This window comes from Stegastes partitus, unplaced genomic scaffold (genome assembly GCF_000690725.1).
Source record: "Stegastes partitus isolate 25-593 unplaced genomic scaffold, Stegastes_partitus-1.0.2 Scaffold497, whole genome shotgun sequence".
Classification (NCBI taxonomy): domain Eukaryota; kingdom Metazoa; phylum Chordata; class Actinopteri; family Pomacentridae; genus Stegastes; species Stegastes partitus.
In genome coordinates this window covers 330-16,126 of record NW_007578228.1, presented here as the reverse complement: position 1 = coordinate 16,126, position 15,797 = coordinate 330, and the positions used below count along the sequence as shown (strand labels likewise).

The 15,797-nt window shown below is 43.8% G+C and overlaps 1 protein-coding gene across 3 annotated transcripts; it reads left to right on the top strand.

Moving 5' to 3' along the window:
• The first annotated feature begins 279 nt into the window (after window positions 1–279).
• herpud2 (HERPUD family member 2) lies at window positions 280–9,464 on the top strand. 3 transcript variants are annotated; one of them, XM_008287357.1, is made up of 9 exons: window positions 280–363; window positions 2,454–2,832; window positions 4,800–4,877; window positions 5,838–5,939; window positions 6,236–6,405; window positions 7,128–7,253; window positions 7,492–7,824; window positions 7,994–8,105; window positions 8,543–9,464. In XM_008287357.1, exons 2-9 carry the CDS (start codon window positions 2,686–2,688, stop codon window positions 8,735–8,737), a joined length of 1,263 nt encoding a protein of 420 aa, XP_008285579.1. In that variant the 5' UTR covers window positions 280–363; window positions 2,454–2,685; the 3' UTR covers window positions 8,738–9,464. The 3 variants fall into 3 exon arrangements, with proteins under 3 accessions (XP_008285579.1, XP_008285578.1, XP_008285580.1); XM_008287356.1 differs by having other exon boundaries at window positions 2,445–2,832; XM_008287358.1 differs by having other exon boundaries at window positions 302–355; window positions 2,445–2,832.
• The last annotated feature ends 6,333 nt before the right edge of the window (window positions 9,465–15,797 follow it).

Below are 15,797 nucleotides of genomic sequence, written 5' to 3'. Positions count from 1 at the left end.
ATTTTGGTGCAACACAGTGTCACCTCTCACTTCCGGTGCGTCTCCTAGCAACCACGGAGCAATAAACGCCTCCCTGCTAGCTAGCTCGACTAACTACGCTTAGCTGCACTGCTTTCTGTAATTTTTGAGGTATTTCTGTGACAGTATTTTATTTTTTTTGGCAGTGTGAGAACTGCGAGTTTGATTATACTCGGACTGCAAAAGGCTGCCCGTCCTCTTATGAGCGTTTCTGTTTTTTTCTAACTGATCAGCTGTTGTGAGGAGGATGGTGACGTGGTTTCCGCTCTCACACCCGACATTACAACAACAAGGCAGGCGAGCCGAGGAGGGACGAAGAGACGACGCTACGAGAAGTGTAAGCAGGTACAGTGAGAAGACTCTCTGAGGCGATAAACTGGCTTCGGTTCACGGAGTTAGACGGTTTAATGCGTTGTCACTGCCGCAACGGTTGGCTAGGCTAACCGAATTGCTAGCAAACCAAAGCGAAGCTAGCGTTAGCCAGCAAGCTAACTCCAGATCCATAAAAAAAGGGGTCAAAACATAAGCAGAGCTGCTCGGAGTAATCTGCCTCGCAAAGATAGTTTCCTCTGTGTATTTGTTAGTGTGACGGTTTTAATGGTATACAGCGTTATTATCAAAGTTAACTATTAATCTGCTGGTTTAGCCCGACTACAGATGATTTATAGTTGGTGAGTTGTTTTGACAGTTTACTGTAAAGCTGATGCAACATGGCAGGTGTCAGGAAGTGTGAACCGAAACTTGTGACCCCAACCACATCGACGGTTAGCTTCTCTCTCGAAGTACATTATAGTTTTTTGATAACTTGTGCAGAACAGATTAACTGTCAAGTGAATTTACCAGCTGCAGACCATAGATATGGTTAAATCCTGTGTTTAGTTTTTTTTTTTAACTGAAAAGAAAACCAAACCTGTAAAAACGATCAGAGCTAATTTTAAAGTGATCTCAAGTATCGATTGTTTAGCTAAAGCCTGGTATACTTTGTACGAACCAATATATATATAATTTTTTTTCAGGGCTGATATTGATTATTAATAACCAGGGAGACTAATAACTGATCTTTGTTTTCAGCATACAGTTGAAGTTGTTGTACATATGTTTATCATAGAGAACCTTTCACCATTATTTAATACTAGATTGTTACTTGACATGTGACCAATCAAATCACTCAACGTCCTGACAGAGTGACTACAGATGGAGGGAGGCAGCTGCATCAGAGCCAAAGCATTTTAAAACCAATTAATGCTGTGGTAAATTAGTTATAACCAATTAATGATACCAATGTTCAGAAAAAAATTAAATATCGAAAATGATAATTGGCCAGGCCGATCGCTTATACTGTGATTTGTTTTTCAGTTCTGTAGAGCGCCATTGTTGTCAAGAAAATAACAATAGTAATAATAAAAACATGAAATAGTCAGCACTTTGTCACCACGTGTCACCAGACAGGTACAGAAGGTGAACAGTATTAACTTTTTGGTCTTCTGGACAACAACAGAAATGAGGAAGTGCTGTTATATTTAGAGCGCAAACTGTCACTGTGTCATTTAAATAAACAAATGTGATTCATGTAATACAGGAGTTCAGCCAAACTGAGACCCAGTATTAATCATTCATGGCTGGTAGGTTAATTTTAGGGCTGAACGATTTGGGTAAAATGTATTACTGTGATCTTTCTGACAGGTATTATGATTGTGATAAAAAATGAAATAGTTCATTATTCAATATTCAGCTTATAGGTCTAAGTCGTGGAGCGTTACCACATGAGACGCCATTAAAAGCGTGACGGTAAGACGAGAAGGACAACATTAATTTATTATACTTATTGACAGGTTAAACCCTAGGTGCTGCATAACATATGTCTTAAACCAGTCTTGGTTGGTTTACTGGCCCTCTGCTTTCAGTTCCCAGTTTATTAAGCACATTTTATCAACAGCACAATACATCGGCCAGGCAAGAGTGCCTTTCATCCATAATTATGGCTGGAGTGACGGACGTTTTTCTGAAAGCTTAAATGTATGCAACTTGGTTCTTAATAACACTAAAATGTCAAATCATCCAAAGTCCATCAGCACAAATGGGAGCCTCCGTCATAAAGTTAAATAAACGCTACTTTAAATCCACTTTGAGCTTCTTTTTTTTTCAAAAAAATAAAAAATCGAACAAGAAATAAAAAGTAGAGGATGATCCAAAAATGTGGGCCTAATTTAAATCGGTTCAAACTGAAGATGATATCCTTCCTAAAAACGGGTGTGTGTTCTTATTTTGTCTGTGAAGAAACAGCTCAGCTGTAACATCAATACATTAGGAGTGTTTGGGTGCATGAAAAACATGTCTATAGTTTGTACAAGGAATAAGAAAAGTTGTACAGTTATATGTGATCTAAAAGTGTCGTCTCGCTCTCTCTTTTATTTTTCTTTTACCAAAAATCCAAGGACTGTCACCAGAAGAATTTCTACTCCTATAGCTGGAAACCAGCAGCAGGTCCACAGATGACGCCGATGTTGTAGAGGGGGAACCCTTCCCCCTCACCCGCAGCAGGGACGGTTTTAGGTGTTGCGCAGGGCCCAGAATGGACAGAATTTAAGGGGGCGCTTTCTCCTCAGGTGTGTCCTGAGTTGTAACACTAAAGGTTCTTCAGAGCCCTCCCTGCTAGTAATATGAGCCATGGACTCTGGGGCAGTTGATAGTCCTGTAACCCTGGTCATTAAGGCCCCCAACCAGAAGTATGAAGACCAGACCATTAACTGCTTCCTCAACTGGACCGTGGAGAGGCTGAAGAGTCACATCTCCAACGTGTACCCCAGTAAGCCGGTAAGTAGCCGCTTGTTTCTGAGTGGGGTTAGATTCACATATAGCAGAACTCTATGTTGACTTTTAGATGACAGCAGACCTAGATTTTTATATCCCGTATATTGTTTTTTTTGTGTCCCATTTCTTAAAATAGTAGGCGTCACAAACAATACTGTCCACACATTCATTCGTCAAAGTGTTGTATATATATATTTTAAATGTGATAAAGCAAAGCAGTCTTCTCTGTCCATCACAACACATTTGTAATGGTGTTCAGTAAAATGATAGCTGAATGATTTAAGTTTTTATTTGGTGTGGAATTGAACCAGCATAAACAACGACTAAATGGCATTTCAGGATCCAGTCTCCATTCTGTGAAGTTGATGTACTGACTTCCAAAAAGTACTTATAAATAAGACATTTTGGCCTTTTTCTGCAACTAACATTTTTAACCTTTTTATCATAATTTTCATTACTGTTTCTTTTAATTTATATGAGACATACCAGCAGTTTGCTAACAAAAGAGCAAAAGAAACTCACTTCAAAGTCTCTCTCGAGGACCAAACCACTGAAGGCTTCAGTCGCTGTAAAGAGTTTGCAGTTTTACACTTGAAGAAGTGCAGTGGCTGTCATCAGCTTGAGTTAGTGTCCTAATGACTTCATACAGCACTGATTTAGTGTCAGACATTCAAAGAGACTTTCCAAACCACGTCTGCAGTTGTAACCAGTTTTCGGCGCTCCAAAGGTTTGCTTAGTATGTTCTGAACAAGCGTGCGACTGAAAGCAACGCCTCCGTCTGCAGTCATGAGTCTGCTGAGGCTGTAAACGGGCGTATTGTGTAGTTGCTGCTTCCTTCTCACGTGTTTTCTGGAAGCTAGTCTCCTCTTCGGATAAAATTATTGTTTCGCTTTCGTTCGCAGCCCTTATCAGTCGACTTGGATCGTCACATTTCTATACCTCAAAGCTTTCGAGCCGCTTTACTGAACAGAACGTTCACAGTTACACAAAACACAATCAGAGCACGGTCCTGTGTTCTTCAGATTTTTTATGGTTTTAAAGGTCGGGGAATGCAGTTTCTCGTCAGCTTTCTTGGCGAAGAAGCGGTCAGTGCTCTGAAAACCACTTCCATGTTTTGTCATAATAGAAACATGAAGTCAATGCTGTGTAACCATAGCAACAAGCAACGTGCTAGAATGAGGGTCATTTTTGCAGAGTTGTATTTCACCCGGAGGGTTGTCCTAGTTTAGTCAGGAACATTTTTCTAGTAAGGAACTACTTTGGATCAACAAGTTGCTCTTGTCTGTGTGGCTGCTGCAAAAGGAAAAAGACGGTCATTTTAAAGACAAGCAAGGAGAGCTCACATGAATACAAGTTTCCCTTTGACTCGCCAGTAAAAAAAAATGAGATGACAATCAGAGTTCCTCGTATTCTTCAGTTGTCGTTATTCTTTCATGGTCAAGCGTCTCTCATAAAATGTCTGAAGAGAAGCGAAAGCCTTATAAAGGAAAGAGAATGTGACTGTACACAGCGGGTGTGTTTTTAGTAAGCTTTACAATCTGATCCAGAGCAGCTATCTAATCCAAATCACTTCACACACATTACTGATTCGACGTCTTGTGCTGCGCTGTTCCACCCAATAACAAGGTCGCTCAGCTGGAAATAAAAGCAAAGCTGATGTTTCCGCTCTGAAATAGTTTATAGGATTACGGTGGGCTGGCAGCGGCTCCTGAAAACACATTTGTTGATGTTTGGGGTTAAATTTAGCTCCGAGGCCCAGGTTTGCGATATCAGTTTCACTCAGTGTCTCGAGGGCCTGCAGCATTTTTTTTTTCTTTTGTTTAAAAAAAAAAAAAAAAAAAGAGGGATTGTTGGGCCAACCGGGGATCTAAACGTACCTGCCCTGTTGCTCTTAGGTGGGTGTTTAAATGAATAAATCAAACACTGGTCATGTCTTTGTTTCACCGTGCGATGCTGTTTGTGTCGTGCAGCTGTCCAAAGACCAGCGGCTGGTGTACTCAGGGAGGCTGCTCCAAGACCACCTGCAGCTCAGAGATGTGCTCAGAAAGGTAAGAAGAGCTGACAGTCGTTTTGCATCGAAATTTGGATGCGTTTTTCCTGCGTAGGTGAATTTTTGTCATCCCCCAGAGATGTTTGAGTCAGTGCCAAGGGGACGTCACCAGCACTTAAATGAAAAGAATTGAGAGTAAAAAAAATTTTGAATCAATCTTTTTTTTTTTTTTTTATCTGTTGCATAGATTTCTGTGAAATGATGTAACACAGACTCCTTCCCTTTACACTTCAAAGGCCCAATCTGAGCCACAAAGAGCCTGATATGTTCATTCAAAACGACACAGTGAAGTTCGATTAATAAAAGAACAAGCCTATAATGTCACATCATATTAATCACATTAGCAGCCGTATTAGTGGCAGTAGCCCATAGGACACAGAAAAGTCACTGAGGTGATATAAAACCATGTTTCTGAAAAAAAACATAGAAGTAGGAATCAAAGACATTTGACTAAACTATGCCCAATGAATCATTATATAAATGTGCAGTTACACAAAACTTTGCAGTGCTTTTGTTGTGCATGTTTCAATACAAGAGATAAATCAAGATGGGAGGCCCGTGAATGTTAAACTGGAACTCCCTTCTGTCGTATCCAGTCTGGCAAGTTTCATCTGTTGCTATTTAAATTACTTTTAAAGGGCGTTTACATGGTAGCTGTGTGAGGAACCGGTCCTTGTGCAGTCCATCCTCTGTTGACTTCTTTTAAGTCTGCGGTCGTTGCTCGCGCACTCGTCCTTCTGTGGGGGAACTGAAACAGGCTGCCTGGGAAACAACAGCTGACATCTGATGCGCGCTGCCAACAAAGGCTGAGCATTGTGTCTGAATTCTGGTCCTTTCCACACTAATCCGCCTCTGTTCCTTGCTTTGTGTCTCTGCTCTGCTGCTACCTCCACCTCCGCCTCCTCTTTTTCCCTTCTTCCACACCGCCGGCTCGTTCCCCGGCCTCGACGACCCACAGCAGGATGAATATCACATGATGCATCTAGTATGTACCTCTCACAGTCCCCCAGGCTCGCCCATGCCTCGGAGTCCTTCCAGCTCGTCTGCCCCTGACTCCAGCGTGAGTAAACGAGACGCTTTCCTCTATATTTGACTATTTATTAAGTTTTTTTTATTGTGTAGTTTGAGAGAGGCAGCTGATTTAAATACAGCAGATCGCCTGTATAGCTTTTTAATGGGTTCCTCTGTCGTTATTAAAACAAGGGGAGATCACGTTCAAGCTAATTGATTGGCCTGATATCATTTTTATGAAATCAGGATGTGATTTAACAGGATGTGTTGTCAGACTGTTTTGCTGCTCTGCTCCCGCGCTGTTTTTCTGTGATTTAATGAATTGGCTTTCACGTCTTACCGCAGAGTTCAGACAGCGCCGGCTCCACCTCCCCCGCCACGACACCAAATCAGGACAGCCAGCCAGGTTCTTCCTCTTCGCCCTCCTCTTCTGTCCCCGGGAGCTACGACGGGCTGAGGTATCGCAGTGGTTTCCCCCAGTACAATCCTCAGAGCGCCTCTGGTGTCCCTCAGTGGTAAGCAAGGCTTCACGCTGCACATGACAAATCTTCAGAACGTCTTTGCTGTGTTGAGCTAGAAGTTTACAACTCAAGACAATACAGGGAAGAATGTGGTGCATCAAACTAAAACACTTTCACATCAATAGATACTCCTTTGCTTGAGCAGATGAGGCAGGTGAATGATTTATGGGTACCTACATACCTGATCACACACAAGTGGTCAGTAAAGCTTTGTGGTGGGCTTGTGTCAGACTGTAGCGTGAGAATCTCTGAGCTGATTTTACAACCAGCGAGTTGAAGCTTCCTTAAAAGAGAAAAACAATCAAAATCAAATCAAGTTTATTGTCATGTTGCTGTACATACACAGCAGTACAGGCAAGATGAGAGAACGTTTCTTCAGGGTCCAATAACTTAAAGCGATTTAAATGAACAAGCGTTTGCATATCTAGATCAGCAGTTCAGCATTCTGACAGCTCGTGTTGATGAATCTGGAGGTTCTTCCTTTAATGCTTTGGAAACGTTTGCCTGATGGCAGCAGTTCAGACAGTTGAAGGAGAGGCTGTGAGGAGTCCCTGACAATGTTCAGAGTCCTGTTCCTGCAGCGGCTCTGGAGAAGTTCTTGCACAGAGGTGAGAGGTGGGAAACTCCGATGACCCTCTCTAACGATCCTCTGCAGGGCTTTTCTGTCTTTACTCTGTGTTAATGCATATAATAACAAACATGACATCCTTCCACAGGCCCGATGCAGCCCAGGTCGCTTTCCAAGGCGGCCTACCAGCCAACATGCCCCCCCACCCCGTGTACATGCCAATGCAGATGCTGTGGTGGCAGCAGATGTACGCACGTCACTACTACATGCAATAGTAAGTGAAAGGCTTGCTCAGAGGAAATCATATGTTGGATCACATTGACTTTACTCGCTATGGTTGCTTGTTCTGCTCCACAAATACCTGCGTTTCTTTGTTTTTAACAGTAAAATCAGTTGGTGAATAGAAAGTCTTTACACTTTTCAGTCTGACTTTGTACCTTCCTGTATCCGGCTGCACACATCAGCTGAGTTGATGTATTTCCATGTGTTCTCGTCTTCCTCCCTCCTCTCAGTCAAGCAGCGGTAGCCGCCTCTCAGCCTCCCAGCACCTCTCCTCCCTCCTCCCCCTCCTCGTCACCTCACCAGCCCCCTCCACCCAACGAAGCCGTGCAGCCGCCGCTGGGGCCCAACCCGGCACCAAACCCCCTACCAGAAAACCAGCCCGCCAACCCCATCCAGATGAACGCGCAGGGCGGTGCCGTGTTGAACGACGACGAGCTCAACCGCGATTGGCTGGACTGGCTGTACACGGTGTCCCGCGCCGGCGTCCTGCTCAGCATCGTGTACTTCTACTCCTCCTTTAGCCGCTTCATCATGGTGGTCGGTGCCATGTTGCTCGTCTACCTGTGAGTCACCGACTTCACGTCTGTGTTCAGTGCGACATGTGGTTTTTATCCAAAGGCAGCTTTTACCAGAATGTGTCCACTTTTATAATCTGCGGTTAAAAATGCAAGTTACAGGTGCACAGGGGACTACAGGATCACCCGATTGTAAAAGTGTGTTTCTGTTTTTTAGGCACCAAGCTGGTTGGTTTCCCTTCAGGCCAGAGCAACAGAACCTCAGAGGAGCGGAACGGGCCGGAGCTCCTCAGGAGGAAGCAGAGAGACACCAGGGCATGCAGGAAATGGTGAGTTTTGTAGCCTCGCTTCCTTTCTGTCTGACCTGTCTGTGTAATTTGCTGCTTTCAAAGGTAAACAGCCATTGAATCTGATGTTTATTTGTCAGACTGCTGAGGCAGATATCCTGCAGGGAGTCTATACGCTGCATCAAGTCAGTCAAGAACAACTATGACGGTCAAACAGAAACCAGAAAAGAGACGGACATGCCCATCTGAATAAAACGTCACGATTTCTAACATCTCTTGTTAATGCACAGAATGACGAAGGCTGATGCCCACAACAGGAGCTCAAACTTGCTCCTGAAATATCTTCTACACGGGCAGTCACTTGTTCAACTGAATCTAAAGCGACCAGCACCGAAATAATATAAACATATGAGACTGCAGCTTAATATCTGAAGCTTAGCATCTCTAACCGCGCTCGTTTCTACCCGCCCGTGTCCCAGGAACGTCTGATGGACGAAGGGATAGAGGACGATGACAGTGGTGAAGAAGGAGGTGGAGGACCCGAGGACCAGGCCCAGGCTGCTGCTGCTGCTGCTGTTCTCCCAGAGCCGAGCTTCCTCACCACCGCCTGGTCCTTCATCAGCACCTTCTTCACCTCGCTAATCCCTGAGGGACGAGCCCACGCTGCCAACTAGGTAGACCCCCTGCCTCTCCTCTTGCCAACAGGTACCACGCTACAGAGATTCCCACCTTCATCTTTACCGCCTCAAATACCCATTTTACCCCAAGTGTCTTCACATACCCCCACATGGTCAAATACCCATCTCCCCCCCCTCCCCAGTCCGCCCTGTGCGACCCAGCCTGTCAGCAACAGACCTCCTACCTGCTGCTAACAAACGAAAATGAAGAGCAGATGCAGAGGGAGTACGAAAGTAAAACGGACTTTTAGAGAACGAAATGTCGCGATGTGTTGATGGAGTAAATGCTTCAGCTGTGAAAGTTTTTGTTTTTCTTTTATCGATCATAAACTCATCGAGATGTGCCGATGACCGGAGACGTTGGAAGGAGCTGTCTTCCATTTTGAGCAGTGATGAAGTCGTGCTGTTGAAACTTTTTAAAGGGGTGTGATCCAGATTAAAAAAACAAAACAAAAAAAACAAAAACAAAAACAACCATGAATCTCCCCAGAATGACTGGGAGACACGTGTCCTTAATAAACCATGAAAAAAAACAAACAAAAGACAAACACCCCACAAGACATTTTCATGTATGCATACAGTGTGCATATGGACATTGCAGCTACTGAAGCACATTGTTTTCCCACTTTGTGTATTTGAGCATATCTATTTACACATGTAAGTATATGCATCTTTAATTCCTGAGTATATGCTTTTTTTGAATAAAAATCTTGCTGCAGTTTGACTTTTCTGTTGTGGTTTACTTCCTTTACCTTATTCTGTGGTTCCTCGGTTGTCCTGCAGGTGGCGGCAGCAGCACACAGACGTCTCTCAGCCTTCAGCTGTTCAAAAGTGGGGCAGCTTTTTACTTCTTTGTTTCGTAGTTTGCGCGCTTTAATGATAATAGTTTTTTTTTTTTATGTTTAGTCAGTTAAGAGTTTTCCTCTTGTTGTACCCAAACAGTTTTGTATTTCAGTGTTTATTATGCCTTTTCAAAAAATGGTTCCTATGCTCAACCAAAATAATATAATAATATTGATAGGAATAGATGTCTTTGTAGCACAACAGGTACCAGTCTGAAGTACAATTTGGCAAAAAAGACGATCAGTAAAATCACATAATAAAAAACTTCAGTTAAAAAAAGAAGAAAAGTATAGCTTGCCTGATCATTTTTAAAACACCAACAGAGTTTGCTAGAGAGTCCAAACTACAGGAGAATATGTGTGAAAGCACAGACGGTAAAGTAAGTCAAGGCGAGATTATTTGTACAGGACATTTCAAACATAAAGTGCTTTACGTGGTGCAGTAAAATGTTTTATGTTTTTTTTTTCTTCTTTTTTTTTAAAAGTAAAAATCATAGAGATACATAAGAATCATTAAAATGTTCAAATTCTGAGACTAAAATCTGAAGCTTTCAAGATAAAGTTCAAAATAAATGCCGTAGACGTTGGTGAAACTACAGATAAGTTTAAACCACAGTTAATAGAATATATAAAGTGACAAACACATAAAAGCAGTCTGACTTAAAACAGCTGCATGTCTACATCCTGCAGAGAAATGATTCCAGCCGAAGGGCAGCGTAACATAACAGCATGACATCATTTTGTCTCCATGGTGGCAGTGAATGACTTCAACCTTTTCCAGATCAAAATGAGAGCTTAAATCCCAACAATGAGAATAAACACATGCAAACTCAGAGAGCAGAGATACACAAAACACACCCAGGTACAGAAACAAGCTGTAAATGGCACAGACTGCACAGGAAGCGTTTCCGTAGGGAACGAAATAGTGATGCACACGTCTGGGACAAGCTTGCTGCAGCAGTTTTTGACGCTCATAAAGTGACTGAAGTCCACCGTCCGTTCAGGATGCTGGAACAGAAGCTAACGTACAAGTTTTCAAGACAAGATCGTCCGAGCCGTGTCCATCGCTCGTCTCTGTCTTTGGTTGTGTTTATTGTTAAATGCCCTGTTGTCAACATGTTTTCTTTGTGTGCTTCTTTTTGCGTGTGTGTTTTCTTAAGCTGTAGTGCTTTGAGGGCAAAAATCTGCAAAGCTAATGAGATTTCCATCCAGATCAACTGTAGTGCTGCTTGACTAGGGTGACTATATTTTGATTACCGAAAACCAGGACACTGGACCCGGCAATGAGATGCTCAAATGATTCTCAAAGTTTACTCCTTACAATTTCAATACATTTACGGCATGCCTCGTCCAGGACGGGACCAGAACATTTTCATCACTTTATGAAAAACAACCAGATCAGAACGTCCATCGATACACCACTTAATCCTCACGAGGGTCATGGGGGGCTGGAGTCTATCCCAGCTGACTCAGGGTGAAGGCAGGTTCACCTGGACAGGTAACCAGTCTATCACAGGGCTACACTTAGAGACAGACAACCAAGCACACTCACATTCACACCTACGGACAATTTACAATCACCAATTAACCTCAGCATGTTTCTGGACTGTGGGAGGAAGCCGGACAACCCGGAGAGAACCCACGCTGCACGGGGAGAACATGGAGACTCCACACAGAAAAGAAGAACCAGTGACCTTCTAGCTGCAAGGCAACGATGCTATCCACTGAGCCACCTTGCAGCTCAGGACATGTCTTAGGAAAACAGGACGCTACACCCTACACTTGATAAATTCAAGCTATGTTAGAGTGTTGAACTTGGTATGAACTCTAAACATCATCATGTTGGTGAAATTATCCTTGACCTCAGAACTGTTTGACGTCACCTGCTGAGAACTGCAGGTAATCTGGATCCACAGACTGTCAGCAGACCTTTTATTGAGCATACAACTCCTGCAGACTTCATGAGCCGGTCCCAGCAGCCCATAACATACTCTAAAGGAGCCCGAGTGAAAGTTTTGCCTCCGTAAAGTTGGACGTGCTCAGCCTGACGTCGCTCTGACACCACCCTCGCAGATAGAGAGGTGAGCAGGGAAGCGGCTCAGACAGCGATGCACTTCAGAGAGTCCTCCAAAACCCCCTAATCAAATGACCATGGATTTCTGTGTAGTTGGTCGTAGAAGGCCCAATTAATTATGCATGACAGCGGCTTGACGGCCATTTGATTTCGTTACGTGCGCCCCCTCTAAGCCGCCGATCCAATCAGGTTAGGACCCCCCTCCCTCCTCCATCTCCACACGGCTCCGGGGCGAGGGTTAGACTCCCCCCTTATCAGAGGGAGAGATTTCTTTAAGAGGGTGTTTGGGGCCTTGTAGGACATTTCATCATCATAATAAGTCCTTGTTATGCAGCCGGCTCGCTCCCGTTTCCCTGCTATCAGGTCTCGTTGTCTTTGGAGAGGCAGCAGTTGGGCTGGACACCTGCCACGGCGGAGAGAGGGGAGACGGACTGAGTTTATTAGGCGAGCAGAGAAAAGATGGGGAGGACGGATAAAGGGTGACACCTGTGAGGATGGGATGGTGATACGCTGCAGCGCGGGCTTTCAGTAAAAGTGCCCCGACTGAGCGCGCTGGGTGAACGTGTTGCTGCACAAACCGTCGGCCAGGTGCAGCAAAAGACGTGTCAAACTGTAACAGGAACATGTTTAGAAGCTGTTGCATTTGGAGCTGCAGAGATTATTTAGCTGATCTGTTCATCTGTTTATGAATATTGAACAGCTGTAGTATGTTTTTCGAGGATTTTATGGGCTTTTTTTTTTTAGCTTTGGACTGTTCGTTACACTAAAACAGTGGTGTCCAATCCTGGTCCTCGAGAGCCTCTATCCAGCATGTTTAAGATGTGTCCCTCTTCCAACACACCTGATTCACATGATCAGGATCGTTATCAGGCTTCTGCAGAGCTTGATGATGATGAGCTGATCATTTGAATCAGATGTGTTGGAAACATCTAAAACATGCTGGATAGGGGCTCACGAGGACCAGGATTGGGCACCCCTGCACTAAAACAATCCGATTAAGTCATCTCGGCCTCTTCTGACATCTCAACAGATGTTTTTGCAATTGAGGAAACAGCTAAGCGATTATTATAGAAAAAAAATCTGCATCAGCAATGAGCCGGATTTATTCACATGCAGAGCTGAAAGAATTCTGTCAGATTACAGATAATTAATCAAGTATTTTGATATTGATTTATCATCACAGAGCCACTCGGTGACGTCTTCCATCTGCTGGTGTTGGAGCCTAAATGTGTCTTTGGATTTTTGATGAAATAACCAATTTAAGGAGGCGTTTTCCGGCACTGTGTTACATCATATTCACTAAATAAGTGTGAAACCAGATTAAGAAATTAAGCAGCAGGCGGATCAATAGTGACGAAAACAAATCATTTATTTGAATCCTACTTGTTATGAGTTCTGACAGATTATTTGTGGTGTTGGGAGACACAGCGAAACAGAGAAATTTACTTTGCAGTGAAGCTTAATGTTTAAAATCTGGCGTTATACTCTGTTTGCTTTACAGAATTATTGAAGGAAGTGGAGGTCTCCAGCAGTTTTGCTCTCAGGGTTCAACGTGGCCACACAAACCTCCACCAGTAAGATCAGACGAGCTTTATGTTGCCTTTGAGACAAAACCCAGGGAGAAGAACGTTTGGAAAATGTGGTCACAAAGCCTGACTAAACATAAGGTAGACAAGACAAAATACTTTAGGGGCAAAAATAAGACTTTACAAAGCGAACATGACACATCCCTTGTATTTTATTTTACTTCATAGAAAAAAAAAAAAACCCTACTTCAATATTTAAATTGGCCTTCAGATCCAGACAGTATAGGCTCAGGCAGTTGTCAGAGGTAATGTCGTTGCACATGTTAAGTGGATTTCCTTTGCTGTGTCCGACACTGAGAGGAAAACTACGACTTACATCTTTTGGTCATCCTCCTTAGTCAAAGGCTCTGTGCATAGAAGATGTGATTATCTCATGATTCGATTGGTTCCCAAACATAACTGCGTTCACATTAGAAGAAAACCCTCCAGTTCTGCATATGTTCAGTGTTGAAATCAGTTTTTTTCTTTTAAGAGTTACACAATCAAGGAGTCTCCCCACTGAGAATGATTGCATTTTTCTTTCTTTAACCTGGTAAAAGTCTAACGGACATTAAATTATTTTTAAGGAGAGACATGGCAAAGAGGGCAGCAAGGTGGATCGGTGGTTATCATCGGTGCCTCGCAGCTAGAAGGGCGCCGGTTTGCGTCCCAGTGAGGACACCCGGGATCTTTCTGCGTGGAGTCTCCATGTTCTCCCCGTGCAGCGTGGGTTCTCTCCGGGTTCTCCGGCTTCCTCCCACAGTCCAAAAACATCCATCCATCATCTCTACAACTTAATCCTCACTAGGGTCATGGGGGGCTGGAGTCTATCCCAGCTGACTCAGGGTGAAGGCAGGTTCACCTGGACAGGTAACCAGTCTATCACAGGGCTACACTTAGAGACAGACAACCAAGCACACTCACATTCACACCTACGGACAATTTACAATCACCAATTAACCTCAGCATGTTTCTGGACTGTGGGAGGAAGCCGGAGAACCCGGAGAGAACCCACGCTGCACGGGGAGAACATGGAGACTCCACGCAGAAAGATCCCGGGTGTCCTCACCGGGACACGAATAGGCTTCGAGGCAACGGTGCTAACCACCGAGCCACCTTGCAGCCCCATCGTGGTATAATGTCCCTCTAAAATGTGAAGCACATGCGTAAAGCCAAATACTCTACGTTCTCTTCTCTACTGATTACAAGTTACATCATCATGTGACAGTAATAACTCAATATAAACATATCAGACTAAATCTGGAAGCCACTGCAGCGGCCTCCATGTCACACAGCGTTTGGGCTTCGAAGCAGAAAAATCGTTTGCTCTCGAGCAGAAATCCAACCATTTTGCGGTAAATTAGCTCGAGCTCTATCAGGAAGTCCTGTCGACTCTGTTCGTCCTCACGCAACTTTGCTTTCAAGGTGTATTTATTCTAAAACGATTTTTTTTATTGTTTGCCAACAGGTTTCACATTTCAGCACAAACTCTTGCGTGTGTCGTGTCCTTTGTCCTGCCCGAAGCACTTTGTGGCCTGTTTGTTAAAAGCACTTTATCGCTAAATTTGACTTGGCACGTCTTGTCAGGAGAGATTGCAACTGATGAGACTCTTGACCTGCAGATAAAACATCCATTAAGCGGCTTGTCTGGGCCGATTCTGTACTCTTAACCTATTAGCATATTGTTAGCCATTTGCGAGATGGTGCAGCGGTGGATGCGCGCTGCCGTGCTGCAGCCAGTCACCACGCCGTAAAGAACCACATCTCACTCTGCTGCCGCGCTAAATGCCGTCCCTGACATTGTAATGCTCGCCGGCTGTCCTCCGCCAGACGATTCAAATGACCGCTAAAAGCCCGAGGGAAGGAAAAAAGGGCCAAAATGCAAAATTGATGGAAATGACATTAGATTCAGCTCATGCTCCTCACTGTGTAAATTATGCCCCAAAATGGACTCTCTGGCCCGACTGTTAGCTCCAATTTGTTGGGCCATACCTCACGGTGGCTTGTCTTGCCCTTCCCCTCTCCCTTTAATCCAATCAGAGCCACGCTGGATGTTATTTATTTGTTTATTTATTTATTTTCGAAGGATGTAACCGATTCTTATCAGGGCAGAAGTGGGGCCTTCTTCCTGGTGAAACAGTGACTAACGTCCAGCCATCGATCCGTCAGTTCGTCTGCGGTGGCGGGTGATGGTTCTGGTGATAGACGGCCGTGTGTGTGTGCGTTTATATGAGTCAATAGTGCACGTATGGGTGTGTTTCCAGGCTGTGGATTGGGATTGAAGATGTAACTGAGTGTGAGAGAACTTTATTGTGAGCTTTTATTTTATTTTCAGTGATGAAGAGACTTTTTTTTTTAACCCATTCAAACGGCAACATCAAGCACGGCCATAATGTTTGCTCATATTCTTCGATTACCTTCATAAAAGCATCGGCAACATGCCTAAAATGCAAATGTACAACATCGCAATGCTCCTATTTAAAGGCACTTTTTATGCATTTCACTTGCCAGGTCTATTAGCATTATAGTACATTATGATATATGATAGATTTCAACAGAACGTATGATCCGTAGTA

Excerpts from the sequence above, each read along its gene's own strand:
- herpud2 (XM_008287357.1), top strand. The coding sequence starts at position 2,686 with ATGGACTCTGGGGCAGTTGATAGTCCTGTAACCCTGGTCATTAAGGCC. Across the intron at positions 5,940-6,235 it reads CGTCTGCCCCTGACTCCAGC|AGTTCAGACAGCGCCGGCTC; the intron begins GTGAGTAAACGA and ends GTCTTACCGCAG. Across the intron at positions 7,254-7,491 it reads CGTCACTACTACATGCAATA|TCAAGCAGCGGTAGCCGCCT; the intron begins GTAAGTGAAAGG and ends CCCTCCTCTCAG.